Genomic DNA, 16,767 nt, shown 5'->3' with positions numbered 1-16,767 from the left:
GCTCTGAAGGCCCCTCCAGAGGCCCCTCCTTTCCCAGCCCCACATGCGGTTGTCCAGGGGCGGGAACGCTAAGCCTCACCTCTCCCCAGAACCATGACGGGCCGGGCTCCATTGTCTACACTGACCTCACTGCTGGGGCTTCAGAGGGGGCGGCAGGCAGTCTGGGGTGCAGGAGGCTGCACATCCCCTGCCTGGAGCCCACCGGAGGGAGCCCCTTCTGACGGCATGCACAGGTCACCCCAGCATGGAGGGTGAGGGCTGCTGTCCCTGCCTCGGGCCAGGACAACCTCAGCCCCACACTGCATGCTCCCCTCCCGCAGGCTCGGCGGGGACAGGGTCCCCTCTCCCCCGTCTGCTGCTTCTGGGAGCATGTCCATCATGAATCATCCCCCACAAACCCTCCTCTGGGGACCTTGCCTCACCCCCTCTGTCCCCACCATCCCCGTGGCAAACGGACAGGCCCCCGAGGGTGGGTTGTGCTGGGAGGGGCTGGTCAGCAACCCCCCACAGGTCAGCCGGGAACAGACTCACGGTTCGTTCATGCACGTCTTCCCCACCCAGGGTGTCAGTGGGCGCTGGGCTTGTTGCAGGGACACGGATGAGGCCCTGTCCTCAGGGAAGGTGTTTTCAAGTGGGTGAGACTGAGGGGGCATGGAGGCAGCCAACCAGTGGTGACAGGTGCCCCAGTGCCAGGAATGGGAGGTGCAGGAGAGGCACTGGGGGCAGGGCGGGTGGGTCTCTGTGTGGACAAGCAGGGCCCGTCTGGAGAGGTGGCCTCCAAGCTGAGGCTGCACAGCCTTGGCGTAGCCAACCGGCGAAGCGGTGTCACTGGTCCAAGGGGGACCTGTGGGCTGGGACATACCCAGCTGGGACCTGCCCTGCCTCCGACGGCCTCTCAAAGCCCCAGCAGAAGGGACAGTGCCCATAACCTGCCTCTGCTGAGGCTCCCATGGGAGACACCTATTCCGGTTGTAGCCAGGTCGCCAGGTGGCCCCAGGCAGTCCTTGCCTGTCCTCCAGTCCCCCACCTGCCCATCCCAGGCAGACCTACCCGTCATGTGGGGGCAGTGGCGGGTGGGCAGGGCCGGCTGGGGAGACCCTGTGGAGGCCCTCTCTGTTGTCTCCTGGGTTATCTAAGCCGGCTCGGGGGGAGGTTGAGGGAAGACACCTCAGAAGGAGCTGGCACTGTTCTGTACTCTTGGAACTCAGGCCTTCCACGGCTCACAGGGCACGTTCTCCAGGTGGTCGAACTGATGCATCTCGTTGGGCAGCCAAGGCTGCTCCCTCTGTGCACGGGCAGCCCTGGGATGGGGTGGGGGGGACTCTACTGGCAGGGACTCTGGGTCCCCGCCGCCCAGCTGCCAGAGAAAAGCTTGTGGGGGGAGGGTGTCAGAGGCCCTCGACCCCGAACCGAGTCCCACGTCCCTGGTTAGGCGCAGATGAGGAAGGGTGTGGAGGTCACAGGGAACAGCACATGCAGAAGTGTAGAGGCTGTGTGTCCCGGAGAGTGGACGCAGGTACTGTGGAAGGGGAGCCCTGAGGCCGTGGGGCTGCCACGGCTGTGGCCAGTGGAGCGGCTGCTGGGGCAGCACCCGGGCCAGAGCTTTTGGAAGCAAAGGAGAAACAGACCCAGATTTGCATCATGGGAAGTCCGAGCTCCGGGCCAAGCAGAGCGTTGGGGACGGGCTGTGGCAATAATTGGGTGGGTGGACCGGAGGGCCCCAGATGGGGGTCTTCCTGGGACCAAGGGGAGCAGGGTCCGGCAGCAAGGGGGCGCAGGTCTTGGGTGCAACACCTGGGAGGGAGGCCCCGGGATCGGCCCCGCGGGCCCAGTGGGCAGTGGCGAAGCAAGACTGTCGGCTGGGGGAGGAGGGCCCAGACTCCTCTGCGTCCTGCCCTGGAGTCCAGTGGGGAGGCCTGTTCTGGCCGCCCGTCCGCCGCCCACTGCTCCCTCCCCCAGGCCCCAGTGCGGCCAGACGCCGTCCACCAGCGGTGCCGAGAGCCCTTTATCAGATAATAAATAAGTCGGCTGGAGCCGCCCGTGTCAACATCTTGGCGGGCCTCAAAGGGGGGCTGCCCGAGGTGGCCTCCGCCCAGGCGTCGAGGGCCAGCCACCCCCACCCTGGCTCCAATGGGCCTGGGGGCTCAGCCAGCCCCCTCCTTGGGGCTTGCCCAGCCCCTGTTGAGATGCACATGGGTGAGGGGCAGGGTACCCAGACTCAGGGGGCCCTGGCCCTCTGGCTTCTTGTCTTCCAAAAGGGGTCCCCAGGGGGTGGGGGGCTGGGACCTGGGGGGCCTCGCCAGCCCTTTCCCGGGCCCTGTCCACACAGCCTGTCCACATGGCAGCCCCCAAGTCGTCACGAAGTGCCCCCAGGCTTGTGGCAAAGGAAAGAGCAGTGAGGGGTGTGCAGACCTCGCTCCTTCCCTGGGACTGTGGTGCCCTGGGTTTGGGGGCAGAATGACGGGGGCACAGCAACTGGCCTTCTCCTGGTCTGGTTAAAGCAAAGGCAGGTACCCGTGTGGCTTCCCCAGAGCGCTGCCCCCTCATGGTGAGCCCTGTTCGTGGCCTCAAGGAGGGTCTGAGCCCGCTCTGCAAGGGGCCAGCAAAGAGGAGACCAACCCACAGGAGCTCTGGGGTCGGAGCACCGCTGGGCCAGCGGGACACAGGGAGATGCTGGTCCAAGGGCCCAGGGGAGAAACGTGGCCCCATGTGCGACAGAGACGCCGCTGGGGACGGCGGCGGGTGGTGGGAGCCAAGAGCCTCTGACACCGTTGTCCAGGACCTGTGTGTGGGGGTGGGAGGGATGCTCGGTGGGTGCTCTATGGGGAGGGGCGGGGCGACAGGGACAGGGTGGGCACCCTTCCCCCAGCCGCCCTGGGGGGCTGGGGCGTGCAGTGGGCACAGGGGCAGCACCCACGAGGCGGCCTTCCTTCCCATCTGTTGCTCTGATAAGCAGCCTGGGCTGCCCAGGCCTGCCAGCCTCCCGGCGTCCGGCTGTTTGTGACCAGCGGGCAAGCCTGGGGGGCGGTGGCGGGAGGAAGAGCTGCAGGAAGGGGGTGCCTGGCGGCTATATTAAGGCTGCAGGTCCTGACAGCTTCCGGCCCAAGAGGCATCGGGGAGAAAGGCTTAAATTTAGCAGCGACACATCCATGCCCGGGGGTGGGGGGGCTCGGCTTCCCTCATCCCAGGCACATCCTTAAAAATGACAAAAAGAGGTGGGAGAGACAGCTTCTTCTTCCCTCTTTGCCAAGTTCACTCCCTCCATCTGTGGGGACCTGCCCCATTTGTCTGCCCGCTGCGGCCACCTCCAGGAAGCCTCCTTGGGTTGCTCAGCAGCAAGCACAGCCTCCAATCCTGGGGACTTGAAGGGCCAGGGGCCCCCACTTACGCATGTGGATTGCAGAGCCAGGTGCGAGCATGTGGCCATCCCCCAACTACAGGTGGGGAACCTGAGGCTCCGACAGAAGTCACCGGGGTCCCTGGGGACAGTACCGTGTTGTGAGGATGCTACACTGTCCCCTCCACGCCTTGCTGTGGCCTGGTGCCTCATGTCACCCGATGCCTTGGTTTCTCTCATCGGGTGTCCACCCCCTCGAAGGGGGGGAGGGCAAGTGACGGGGCTGGACGAGGATGCGGGAGACCCCTTTCACCTCACTGTGCCTCAGTTTCCTCCCTGGGAAGCCTGTGGGCATGGCGATGAGGTGGCAGGGGTCTGACATCTGGCTGCCAGGCAGGTGCCCCAGGTGTGGCCCTGCAGACACCGCCTGCTCCCATCCCTCCCGTGCAGGACGCTGGCTGTGGGCAGACAGACCCTCTCTGGAGGGGTTTCCTCTGTAGCCGGGCACTGGCCACCTGGTTCCCCGTGTGGCCGCCCCAGGGCTGCTGGGGGCCGGGGAGCATGCCAGTTCCCAGACCCCAGCCACCACCGGTCTGGCCCCAGGTCCTGAGATGCTGCATTTAACTGGCTCCTTGGGGGAGGGTCCCACAGCAGCTCTGCATGGAGGGTGGGGGCTGGGTCCCCAACTCACAGAGGTGGAACGAGGCTGGTGGGCAACCCTGAAGGCACCCTGTTCCTTAGCGACACCCAGGCCTATAGACGCCCTCAAGGGCCCCTGGTGTGACTCCAAATGGCCATTGAGGTCCAGCAGGGGGGCCCTAGGATTTGCCTCGGAAAGGGGCGGTCTGCAGGTCGGGCTGGTCACCTCGAGGGAGGAAGCCCCACAGGTGACAGGACGGGAAGGCAAAGGCAAGCTCTCATCTCACACGCTCTCTTCCAGCTTCACTTCTCGAAAAAAATCACAAAACACGCCGTGCTGACACTGAGCTGGCTGGGCCGCCAGGGATGCCTGGGACGCCACCAGGGCAGCCCGGTGGTGGCTGGCTCACAGCTCGCTCACCAGCGAAAGATTTTTGAATCAGGCCCTGGCTGTGTAGCTGGTTAGAGCGTCATCCCAAGACGCCAAGGCTGAGGGTTCGATCCCCAGTCAGGGCACATACGGGAAGCAACCGAGTGCATGAGTGAGTGGAACAACAAATCAATGTCTCTCTCCCTCTCAAAGCAATAAATAAAATTTTTTTAAAAAGATTTTTGAATCAACTTAAGAGTCAAGGGAAAGCAGCTTTCAGTTGGAAGGCTTTACATTAAAAACAAGAAATTGCAGTTTCTGGTTCCCTTGGGAAAACCAGGAGGTCGCGCTGGGGAAAGGCAGCGTCCACATACACGTGACAGTAGCCTTGGGGGGGGGGTGCCCCGCTCCCCACCACGCCCTCTTGCCACCCCAGCGTCAGGCTGTGGGCAGCCCTGCACCAGCCCCTCGGGCAGGACCAGCCTGTTGTCACCCGACCCTGGGAGGGGTTCCTGGGGGAGCAAGAGGGGCAGTGAGCAATTCTGCTGGGACCACACACAAGAAGGGACAGGTCCTGCGGGGCTCAGGGACCTCAGTCTGCCTGTCAGAGAGGCTCACGTACACCGACTTGGCCAGAACAAAGTCCTTCACTGTCCTTCTGGGGACACCATCCATGCACACAAGTGTGCAATGGCCTCGAGGGGCAGGGCTCCCCCTCGGCGTGGGGTCCCGCAATGCACGCCACCAGCACGCCTGTCCCAGCTGTGGGACCCGAAGGACAGACCCTGAGGCCCGGGGTGTCCCCGCTGTGGCCTGGCCCTGGCTGCTCCACACGTGAGGCTGGGTTTGCAGTCGCCGGCGGGCCGTTCTGATGGCTGCCTCCTGCACAGCTGACGGTGGCGAGCGTCGACCTTGGAGGCCAGGGCAGCCGTGAGCGCCCCAGTCAGCGTGGTGCCAAGCCTCCTGCAGCGTTTGAGGGTCCCCTGCTGTGTGTGGGGGGGGCCTCCAGCCTCTGTCCCCGCGTTTTCCTCCTCTTCGGGGACCCGAAAGCCATCTGGACAGGCCTCCCTGCCACGCGCCGAGGGGAACTCAGCGCCTAGATGTCCTGCTGGCTCCTGTCTCTCCTGGTGGGGGGGTCTGGCGGGCTGTCCCCTGGGCTGGAGCAACACAGGCAACCAGGTGGGTCCAGCAGGTGACTGGGAACCTAGGCCAAGGCCAGTGCACACCAGGCCTCCTGGCGTAAGGCCCCCCCAAGGCCAGCCTGGGGGCCCAGGGCCGCAGAGGGGAAGGCGAAGTCCTCAGGCTCGAACTTGAACTCCAAGTGGCTGGGGGCCAGGGACTCATCCACCTGGCTGGAGGCCTGCAGGGAGGACAGGGAATGCATAGGAACTTGGGAACACAGGCTGGCTCACATGGGCTCAGGAGACCTCACCCTGAGGGGTCTCCTCACTTCTGGAACGGGGTGGGGGACCCCTCGTGAGCATCGACGTGATCACATGCAGGGCTCTCGGGCCTCATCACCTCTAGGCCCCAGTGACCGGCCGTGTGGCCAACCCTGAGCTCCCAGAGAGGCCCGCGGGGGCTGTGACCTGGCCAGGGAGTCAGGGCTCCCTGAGGAGGTGCTCAGGAGCCAGCTGTGGGCACCCGCCCACCCTGTCTGCCTTACCTGGGAGGTGACACTGGGCCCGGGGCAGGTAGGGGACAACAGGCTGGGCTCCGGTTTCAAAGTGGCTGCTGTGTCCTCAGGGTTGGGGACAGAGGACGGCCGGGAGGCCGTGCTGTTCCCTGTGGACCCTAGGAGGCGAGGAGGAACACTTACGGAGGCTGTCACAGCAAGGGGGGGGCTGCGGTGGCTGCTTCAGTCCCTCCTGCCTCGCCGCCCCTCCCCCAACCAGAGTGGTCCCCGGACAGAGTGGGGGTGTTTGCATTTCAGGGGATAGTGCTTGCACCAAACATGTAAACCTCTAATGGTGGAATGTGGGAAACGGGGAGACCATGAGCCCACGGGAGGGACTGGGGTGATCCGAGGGGCTGGAGGTCATCTGGGCGGGCCCTAGCCCTGCACCTGAGGAGGCCTTGGTCTTGGCCACGCTTTTAGGCTTCCGTTTCCGCGTCTGGATGCTCTCCTTCTTCATTGCCAGGGGCCGGGGCACCTGGCAGAGACAGGCTGGGTTGGTGGCGGGTTCCTCTCCCCGCTTACCCAGGGCCACTGCACCGCCATCTTCCCAGCCCATAGCTCCTGAAGTCCAGGTGTCCTCACAGCCCTGAGGGGGGCACTGTGGAGGCCCCTGGTGCCCTCCTCGAGGTGGGGGGCGGAGCTGTCCCCCCAGAGTTGGGGCGGTGCAGAGGCAGACTGAATGTCCTGCCTCTGCCCCCAGCCAAACAGCAGTGGGCCCGGTGGGCGAAGGGACAGTACGCAGGGCCACCCGTGTAAGAGAGCCAGCCCCAGAGCCCCCCACACTGCCTCCCGCCGCCCCGCCCCATGCACCCGGCCCTGCTCACCCCGTGCAGTTTCGTGTACAGCCCACAGGCGTTGCACACGGGCTCGCCGTCTGCGTTGCGCCGCCACAGCGTGGTGGTGGTCGTGCGACAGTTGGTGCAGCAGAGGCCGGCTCGGCGGGTCGAGGTCTGTGGACAGGGGAGGCCAGTGTGACCCGGCGCTGGGCGCGGCTGGAGGAGGAGGGGCAGGGGTGGACGCGGCCCGGAGGGTTAGGGGCAGGCTGGCAGCACCAGCCTCAGTTTCCCCATCTATCAGCCGTCTCCGGGATCCTTCCCTCTGCAGTGACTGCATGTAGCCAGCCTGGCTGGCCACCCGCTTCCCCCAGACTGTGGCCAGCGGTCAAGGGCACAAGTCGAGGGGCCTGGGAGGGGACATGGGGGTCTGTCGGGAGCCTCCGCACCAGGCACCAGCCGCTCCCACAAAAACCTGAGCCCTGCAAACGCATCTCCACCAGAAGCCTGTGGCCACGGCCTCGCCTCGTTGGGCAAGCAGCCACTGGTACTGGACACAGGCCTCCCTTCCCTGCCCCCGTCTCCAGTCCGTCTGCCCCTCGGCGGCCAGAAGCTTGGCACACACAGGGCGTCCCCCGCAGCAGGTGGTCTGCGTGCAGAATCCATATACACGGAAAAACAGCCCCCCCAAAGCATGCGGCCATGGCCCCCTGTGCCCCGGGAGTGCCAGGGGACACCTGGAAGCCACGTCGGAATAGGACCGGGCCAAGTTAAGAAACTGGAGACTGGGGGAGGTGAGGGGGTGGAGGGATCGAGCAAAAAGGAAAAAGGTCTCATGGACTCGGACAACCATCAGTGATTGCGGGGGGAGGGATAGAAGGGGGTTAAATAGTAATGGAAAACATACAATAAAATTTTTCTTAAAAAGAAACGGGAACTTAAACTAAAATTAAGAAAATGGGGGAAAATTACTGAAAAAATCCAAAGTGTTTGCTCATTGACCTTGCCCTCCCCCGTCACCAGACTCAATTCACAGAGGGGAAACTGAGTCTCAGAGGCGCCGAGGGCTCTGGTACTCCTCGAGTGGGCAGAACCGCCCCCTCCGCAGGACACAAGGCGGGGACGTGTCCCCGAGCCTCCAACTGCCCCCTCATGCCTCCAGGACCAGCAGCGGGGTGGCTGCTCTGCAGCCCCTACCCGCCCGGCCACTGCTGTGTTTTGTTTTCTTCTTCGGTCCGTTTTTTTCAAAAGAAGTGGAACTTCAAAGGCTGCTGGCTGCAGCAGGCCACCCCAGCTCTGGGACATCCAAGGAAGTCAGGGTGGGGACAGCAGGGAGGGGGCACCGGCAGGGGAGGAGCAAGGACGGGGAAGGGCTCCAAGGGGCGAGGACGAGGGACACTTTGAGGAGACAGGAAGCCTGTAGGTCCCACTTACAACAGCCTCAAAACGTGGCTCTGATTTTAAACAGACCTGGGGGACGTGGGGGATGGACGTGGGGGACGTGCCACCTGAAACAGTCTTGTTCTGGTGGCTCAGGGCACCCTCCACACTCCGTGGGGACGGGAGTCTGAGAGGCGAGGCTGGGCCAGAAGGAACACCCTTGGGGCCGGTGCGCCCCGGGCCCCAGCCAAGGTCCAACTCCCTCAGCGAAGGACGTTGGGCCCCACGCACGGCCAGGCCACTTCCTGGAGCTGGCTGGCGCCAGGGCCTCCAGAGACCAATGAACCTGGCCTTGGCTGCGGGCTCCAACATTGGTGGGGACAGCAGCTGGGGCTGCAGTGCCCCTGGCCCCATGAGCAGGCCAGAGGGGAGGCCCCGGGGGTGGCTCAGGGCAAAGGTGCACCCGCAGCCTGTGGGTGACTAATGCCCCGAAAGCACAGACACCAGCCTGCAGGGTGGAGGGCAGGGTTTTACTGTTACATTCCTGTGTTCTTGGTGACAGGCTTTCCGGGCATTTGTGATCATTTAGAAGGGCAGGGCGGCTTCTTCCCAGGGTGGCCCCTCCTGGGACATCAGGCCTGGCCACACGCAGGGACAGGGATGCACTGAAGTGGGGGGCCCGTCCGGGGCCACTGGCCCAGACCCTCCATGCTGGGGAGCCCTGTGGTCTCAGGACCCTGTGTGAGTCTTGGGGTGTTGCCCAGACTAGCAACAGAGGCCTCAGCAGGCCAAGCGCCCAGGCCCAAATGGTCCCCAGGGCTGGCCAAGGCCCCGGCGCTCTGCAGCGTCGACTCATTTAGCCTTCGCCTCCCAGGGCCTGGGCCGGGAGACCCAGGGCACAGGCTCAGCATGAGGGCGACACAGGGGCCCTGGAGGCGGGCACCCCTGGTGTGTGCCCAGGTTTGCCAACTGCTGGCTGTGAGCCCAGGGAAGCAGCCCCCGTCTCTGAGCCCTGGGCTCCTCCCTGGCTGTTGTGAGGATATACGTCTCAAAGCTTCAACAGCAGCCCCACCTGCCCACCCACACGCTAGGAATCTTCTGCTGGGAGGTGAGCCCTGCAAAGGGTGGGGACACCTTCCTGTCGTGATGGTCCATGTGTCCGGGCACCCCGTTTTTGGCCTGATGTCAGGAGGTCTGGGTCGCAGTCCCCCAGGACCCTGTCCCTCTTAGCCTCAGTTGCCCCATCAGTGAGGGACACACCAGGTACCAGCTAGCATGGCATGCCGGGGGGGTGAGGGCATGGACACAGGGGCAGTGACCAGAGTGTGGTGTGATGTGGACTCTGCGTGGCCCCCTGTCTCTGAGTGGCACAGTGTGGTTGGGAACCCACAGGGCCCCGGGCTGCAGGCCCAAGGCGAGGGAGGAAACAGTGGCCACCCTGGAACGGCCAGACCTAGGCGGCCATGCTTCTTGCCTGCCCAGTGTGGGGCTCGGAACGGGGCCTAATGCTCCCATAGCAGTGTGGGGGGGGGAGGTCGGGGGGGCTTCTGTTTCCTGGACAGGCATGCAGCTGTGCACCCTCAAGCCCAGAACGGCAACCATGCAGGCTGGCTGGGCCACCCCACAGTGTCAGCGGGAGACCAACCTCATTCCATCCCTGCCAGGGCCTGACGCAACGGAACCAGTCAGAACCAGCCAGAACCAGCCAGAACCGGCTGGTTGGCCCTGACAGGGCTCCTACAAGCAAGCGAACCCAAGCGAGCCCAAGAGAGCAAGTGGGCGAGTGTCAGACCGGCGGGTGCCGCACCCCCTCCCAGGCCTCCGTGGAGCCGCTGTGTCCTCGCTGCCTCAGACAGTTTGAAAACCAAGCAGGCCCTTCCGCTTATTTACAAAATTAAGTGAACATCAAAATTTGCCTGCAGAAAGGCAGAGCACAGTGACTCCTGGGGACTCTGCCCCACCTGAGGCAAAGGTTCGGCTCCCAGTCCCCAACTCCCACCCGGCCACAGGACAGAAAGAGCCAAAAGTGAAAACAAAGCCAGCCCCAGGAACCACCGAGCAACCCCAGACCTGGGCCCGTCCCCACCCCCAGGGTCGGGCCCAAAGTGCTCCCCAGCCAGGCAGCGGGGCAGTGGCGGTGGGCCTCTTGCGTCCTCCCACGCAGCACCCACTCTCCCCTCCAGTCCCACCCCCGCCAGGTCCCCTGGTGCCCTCAGCACCCAGCCAGACAAGAATCTCACCGCCCCAGTCCCTCTGGGAGCCACAGGGCTGAGCTCCCAGCAGCCTCTAGCTCAGGAAGCAGGTTTTTTGTCCCTTCTTGCCACAGCAGCAGGTGGGCGCTGTCACCCGCGCTGGCCTGGCCTCCCCAGAGCGCTCCCCACAGGCACCCCGGGCTCTGGGGCCTCCCAGACCCCGGTGTGCGGTGTGCGGGACTGCTGTGCTGCCCAGCGCCCAGCGGATCCTGGGAGCGCCGGCCTCCTCCTCCCCAGCCGCCCGCACTCACCAGGCGCTTCTGGGGCCGCACGAGCGGCCGGTTGACTCCGTTCATCTTGTGGTAGAGGCCGCAGGCGTTGCACAGGTAGTGGCCGGTGCCATCACGGCGCCACAGCGGCGTGGACAGGGCCCCGCAGTTGACACACTCACGACCCTCGCCGGGGAACTCCTCCAGGAAGTCGGACACTGTGGGGACAGGCGGCGTGTGGGGCCGGGCTCTGTCCCTCCCTGGGGCTGGAGGGCGTCCGTTGCACTTTTTTTCCTTTCAGTTTTTGCCTTACGTTTGTTTTATTGTGAAGTATATTTTATCTAATTTTAAGATGACAGGCAGGCAAGTTTGCGGGAATTTAAACACTCCTTAGGGTTGGTTTAACCCAGTGGGGAGTTGCATAATTTAAACCTCGGGGAGGAAGACAGGGGACTGGGGTTCCAGCACCGAGGTCTGTCATTTGGACCCCTTGGGGAGGCAGGTGCGTCCACCCCGGCAGGGGGAGGGGGCCCAAGGGCCGAGTCCTCTGCCGAGCGGGAGGGTCGGAAGGGCCGGGTGTACAGACCCTACAAGGGCCAGGAGCCTTACTGTTGGCGAGCAGGGGGGCAGCTCAGCTCGGCCCCATCCGCACTGGGGTGGAGCACCCAGGACCCTGGAGCCCCCCAGGCTGGCTGGGCATGGGCCACGCAAGGTAGGTGGGGGTGGGGGGAACTGGGAGGGAGTGGGGCAGGGGTCAGTCATCCCCTGGCCAGGATGGGCTCCACCACGGCCAAGCTACCCGCTTCCTGCGGCCGGCCTGCGTGGAGCGGGAGGCAGTGGGACAAAAGGCTGCTCTGGGGTGCGGCCGTGAGGCTGCCCGGTGGCCACGGGGGGTGGGGGGTAGGGGGTGACCGGCGGGAGCCCTGAGGGCAGCAAACGGAAGCACGGCCCTGGGTTTCTGGGTTTCAGCCACGGGGTGAGAAGGTTCAGTGACCCCGACCGCGACTCCGCAGGAACAGGGTGGAGGGCTCTCAGCTTTACGGCCCTAGAATCCGATTATCCAAAGTTATAGCAGGGCGGCCTTGGGACCAGGCCTCACATTAGAATATGTAAGCATTCCAGAACAGAAACAAAGGTGGCAGCTTACTTAAAGAAACCGGTGTTTCGAACTTTATAAAATCACTTCCAAAACTCTTCATAACGAGGTTTAACATGTAGGCTCTCAATTGGCACCGTCCAGAATGAAAGGGAAGTAGAACCGACTGTCTTCTAAGGTGTGAGAGGAATTCAAGACCGGGCCTCTCATCTCGGGCAGGGATGGGGGAGGCTGTGGCAAGAGCTGCCCTGTCCCTAGGATTCTGGCTGGCTCCGCACCCAGGTGCTACCAGGCCTGGACAGCTCTGCCGGTCCCGGTTTAGGCTCCACCCTGGGACCCACGAGGACCCAGTGGAGCTGCCCCGGCTCCGCACTCACCTAAGGTGGCTCTGCGGCCAGGGAAACCAGCCGGGCGGCTCTGAAGGCCGTGCAGGAGGCCGCCCTCGAAGGGTCCGGAGGTCCAGGGCGGCGCCACCTCGGCGCTCACGTAGGCTGGGTACGCGGTGGGGTACGAGGCGCCCGCAGGCCGCCCGAGCGGGCTCGGGTACTGATCGCGAGCCAGCAGCGCACCCTGGTAGGTGCTGCCGTCCCGACTCCCCGCGCCGCCACCGCCAGACCCCGGGGCGCTGTGCGAGAAGGAGAAGCTGGTGGCCCCGGCTGGCTGAGATGCCGGTGGGTGCGGGCTGCCGGAGCCGAAAGCCGACGAGTCCGCCGAGGCCGCCTGCGCCCAGCCGGGGTGCGCTGCGAGCGCGGAGGGCTGGGAGCCCGGCTCACACGTCGGCAGGTAGGACAGCATGGAGGGGACGCGCGCCGGCGGCACGAACACCGCGGAGGCGGCGCCAGACGCGTGCAGAAAGGCACCCGAGTCCGCGTAGGCGGCCTGGCCGGGGCTCGGGGCCAACGCCAGGCTCTGGTACATCTTTCCGGAGGTGGCCTTGCCCTGCGGGGAAGAGAGACGGCGTTGAGGTCGCGGCCGCTGGGTGCCCCCCCCCACCTGGTAGGTGCTGCCCCTCCAGCTGCGCTCCCTACTTCCTAGCCTGGCCGTTTTGGGGACGGGTCCGGACCCACGGGAGCAGGACAGCGAGGGGCAGCCCCGGTGCAGCCGAAGGGCGGAGCTCACCTCCTCCACTGTCCGGGCTTTCGAGGTTCCCGGGATGGGATGGGCAAGGGCTGAGAAAAAGCGGCCGGTCCGGCCCCACGTCCCCAGGGTTCTGGGCCTGGGCGCTGGGGCTCCACCGACCTGGGAGAAGGCACCAAGCCTGGCTGGGGCTTTCACCCGCTCTTCGTGAGGCCCCGAGGGCACGGCGGTCGCGGTGGGCCAGTGACAGGCGGTCTGGAGACTGGGAGCCGGAACCCGCGCGGTTCAGCAGGGAATCCCGGGCGCTCCAGCCGCCCCGCCCCGGCCCGCCCCCGCCGCGCCGCCCCTTCCCTGCCTGCGCCCTCCACTCCCTCCCCGCGGGGTCAGCGTTGGGACTGCGGCCGCGGCACCACGTGACTCGCGCTGGCCGGGCCCGCGGGGCTGCGCAGGGAAGGCGACCAGGGCGCAGGGCGCCCGGCACCCGCGCTGCGTCCCAGCTAGCGCAGGCGACAGTGGCCGGCCGGTGCTCCGTGACGCCCGGGGCACTCGGGGCGCGGAGACCACTCTAAACTTGTTGAGGGGAACCCGCAGAGCCCCACGCCGCCTTCCTCGACGGCCCGGGTTCCGCGAGGCTGGCGGTGCGCGCGCTTCCGTGTCTGTCGGTGAGTCCGAGCCGCGCTCACGGACGCTCGATGGTGGGCCGGTCACTGCGCCGCTGGGCTCCGGACTCAGCGCAGGGGTCCGGTTTCCATGGGGACCACGGGCCTCAGTGTCCCTAGACCTGTACCGGGTGTGCGAAGGCCGCTGTGGGCGCGAGGTCCCGCGGGAGTCGCACAGGTTCCTCAATATCTGCCCAGGCATGACACCTGCGTGTCGTTCCCAGCGTAGGGGAGCTGGGGGCATGGAGGGGGGTTGTCAGGCCCACCTGGGCACACCACCCCCTTTCCCCGAGGCCCCAACCCAGCTTCTCACCCCACCGGTAGGTGGGACTTTCGCTCACCTGCCCTCTGGGGACATGGAGTCCTGGAGGTTCCCCTGCTTGGGTGAGAGGTGGCAATGGGGTGGCCCAGTGGCTCAGCTCTGCTGACGTTGAGCCAAGCCCCCTCCCTGTTAGGCTCCCAGAGGGGCTGCGCTGGCTGGGGTGGGAGCAGGGATCCCTGGGCCACCCTTGTGCATGATGCTTGGTGTCCTGAATATTTTCCATTTGCAGAAGTGGCCCGCACTCAGGGCCCTGGGTGCAGAGAACTCTGTCTGGGGCCAGGGTCGCCTCCACAGCAGGCTGGACTCCTGGGTGCTGTGGGCCCAAGAGGGGCGTGGTGGCCTGGTTCCCTGCTGGACAGCAGACAGGTGTGGGTATGGGTGCACATGGAGGGTTCCACAGTGGAGTGTTCCAGAAGGTGACAAACAGGGTCCCCATTCACGCCCCGGGCCAGGGACCCCACGTGGGCCATTGGGAAGAGGAGCCAGCGGGGGGCCTTCAGTGCGGTCAGTGCCCCCCCTTCCCCACCGACAGCCACTCCGTCCTCCCCTGCCCTCAGGCCCCAGTACATGGGGCTGGGTGGGGCTCCCCTGGTTCCCGCTCTCTCCACTCACTGTTCTCATGCTTGGACAGGCCCTCCTGGCCCCACCCCCTCCAGCCTTCACCCCTTTGCAGTGCAGGGCCCGCCCCTCCCGCCAAGGCCGCTGGACAGCGAAGGGGTTGAGCTCCCACTCAGGGTCCCCGGAGCCCAGGTAACCCAGAAAGTTCGAATGCAAGAGGAAAATGTGTAGCCAGCACGGGGGTGAGAGAGACTAGCTTGGTGGAGGCTGAGACACCCCTTCCCCTGAAAATAGTCCCAGAGCAAAAGGAAAGATCTGCAACAAACCTGGGGTCCTGGGGAGTCCTGGGGGACACACGAGGAAGGGGCTTGAAGAGCAAGCACCCACACGGGGTGAGGGCTGTGCTTTGCCCCCTGGTGTGCCCATTTGATTCTCTCATCCGTCTCTGGAGGCAGATGGTGCTGCTGTTATTCCCATTACCACTGAGGAAACAGCACAGAGAAGTTAGCCAACCTGCCCAAGGTCACACAGCCAGTAAGTAAACAAGGTAATTAAAACAGACGCAGACTGCAGAACAGGTCTAAGGAGGTGGTCTCTGGTCACTTTTTCTGTATTAATACATCTCTAAATGAAGTGTGTTTTGACGGTTAAAAGGCCGAGACTATTTACGGAGGAGAGGCGGAGGATGGGGGCGTGGGGAGGCAGGAGCTGCGGTCTCTGTCTGGGGGAGGCCCCTCCCTGCAGGGGAGTGTCCAGGGCTCTGTTGCTTTCAGTTCTTGCCCCGTGCCACCGCCCTGCAGGTGGGGGATGCACTCACAGCTGCTGGTGGCATTTTGGCGTCCCTCAGGCTGGACACCCAGCCTCCCCTCCAGCTTCCTGCCCAGTAACCGGGGGTGGGGGGTACGTCATGGCAGCTGGACCCCTCTACAGATGCCTCTTCCTATGTGAACCACAGAGAGAGGCATCTCAGCCACAAGTACAAAGCTGAGGTCCTCCCCCCTTGCCCAGACTCCCCTTACTCTCCACAAGTCACCGTATGATGCTCGAGGACCCTGTCACCTTCTGTGGTGCTGCCGGGCTCCCTGCACCCCTCAGGAGGGAACCAGCACCCCAGCCCACCAGGAGCCCACTGTCCCTGTTGGTCAGTCCAGCCACAAGCCTGCCGCTCCCCTCGCCCTTTGTCCACGCTGCTCCCTAACATGAAGGGCCCTCCCTTTGCTCTCGGCTCCACGTGCTGAACTCCTATATGCTCCTCAAAGCCCAGCTTGCAAGGCCCCTTCTGCCTGTGGCCAACCCACCCCTTCTCTGACCCTGCCCTGTGCCTCATCGGGTTCTGTGGTTTGATGTCTGTGGGCGTCCTATTCTGCCCCCCACCCCCGACAGCAGACCCTGAGCCCCAAGGAAGTTCTGGGTCTGGGGACAGCAGGTCAGAGTGTGAACTCAAAGCAGTCCTAACTTCTTCGGGGCTCCAGTTCGCCATCTCAAGGCCGTGTGACCTTGGGCAACTTACTTTTCTGTCTGTGCCTCCGTTCATCTGTCAGGTGGGGGTGACAGTGATGCTCGCTGGTACCCTGGCTTTGGGGGGATTTGCGAACGGGTGACACTGGGGTCTTATAAACAGCCTGCCCTGGGGATGACCCAGCCGAGGCCCCAAGCCCGCTGCCATGTTCACGGGGGCCGTGTCAGCTGTGAAACCCAATCTGCTTTCAAAGCCCCGTGCCGGCAGGCCCTTGCCGGCCAGGTCACCAGACAAGCCCACTTAGAGAGGGGTCCTCTGGGCAGGGACTGAAGGCAAGTCTGCTTTTGGGGAGCTGTCGCCACACAGGTTTGCCTCCCGGTTGGGGGGAGCATGCGGTCAGTGTCCTGTCATGTGATGGAATGTTTATGAGTGGCTTCCAGGCCAAGGGGCATCTGTGAAAGGAGTGCCCACAGGGTTGGCATGTGGGAGCAGGGATGGGAGCGGGAGGCCAGAGGATGCCCGGGCAGGGCCCACCACAGGGCCTCTGGCACCTATGGCAACGTGAGGGATGTGGGCAGCCCTGGCCAGCTGGGATGGCCACGAGCCAGCACACTCCAGTTCTGGGCTGAACCAGGACACCTGCAGCCCGTGACCCTGTGTGCCCACGAGGTCCCGCGTGGACTGTGGGAGCCATGGCACCATGCCGTGGTGTTGGGGGCTGTCACCCTCGACAAACCCCCAAACATGAGCCCACAGGCACACACATGAGCACACGCGTGCTTGCCTATTGCTGTCCCCTGGGCACAGAGCCTTTCCAGGAAACCCCAGGAGCTCAGACAGGAAGCCCTCACCCGTCCCCGCTGGCCCTTCCCGGCTCCAAAGTGACGTCAGCTGGGGGGGCCTTGAAAGTCTCCATGGGGGCCTTCACCCCCACCCAGCAGTCCAGGGGGACCCGTTT

At 64.7% G+C, this 16,767-nt stretch overlaps 1 protein-coding gene across 2 annotated transcripts; it reads right to left on the bottom strand.

The window, feature by feature from the left end:
* Window positions 1–4,614: 4,614 nt before the first annotated feature.
* Window positions 4,615–13,100, bottom strand: GATA5 (GATA binding protein 5). Of its 2 annotated transcripts, none has more exons than XM_024559334.4 (7): window positions 12,854–13,100; window positions 12,112–12,673; window positions 10,681–10,856; window positions 6,849–6,974; window positions 6,412–6,499; window positions 6,013–6,140; window positions 4,615–5,706 (listed from the first exon to the last, which is right to left on the bottom strand). In XM_024559334.4, exons 2-7 carry the CDS (start codon window positions 12,650–12,652, stop codon window positions 5,551–5,553), a joined length of 1,215 nt encoding a protein of 404 aa, XP_024415102.2. In that variant the 5' UTR covers window positions 12,653–12,673; window positions 12,854–13,100; the 3' UTR covers window positions 4,615–5,550. The 2 variants fall into 2 exon arrangements, with proteins under 2 accessions (XP_024415102.2, XP_045050761.2); XM_045194826.2 differs by having other exon boundaries at window positions 12,974–13,084.
* Between the last annotated feature and the right edge of the window lie 3,667 nt (window positions 13,101–16,767).

The sequence above is a fragment of the Desmodus rotundus genome, chromosome 6 (genome assembly GCF_022682495.2).
Source record: "Desmodus rotundus isolate HL8 chromosome 6, HLdesRot8A.1, whole genome shotgun sequence".
NCBI lineage: Eukaryota > Metazoa > Chordata > Mammalia > Chiroptera > Phyllostomidae > Desmodus > Desmodus rotundus.
Note: the sequence above shows the minus strand (reverse complement) of the source record. Positions and strands in the feature narration are given on the sequence as shown.

Bases quoted from the DNA above. Each gene is read 5' to 3' on its own strand.
- GATA5 (XM_024559334.4), bottom strand. From the start codon at position 12,652: ATGTACCAGAGCCTGGCGTTGGCCCCGAGCCCCGGCCAGGCCGCCTAC. The intron at 6,141-6,411 runs GTGCAGGGCTAG...CTCGCCTCCTAG, and splicing joins CAAGACCAAGGCCTCCTCAG to GGTCCACAGGGAACAGCACG. The intron at 5,707-6,012 runs GTAAGGCAGACA...TCCTCCCTGCAG, and splicing joins GGCCCAGTGTCACCTCCCAG to GCCTCCAGCCAGGTGGATGA.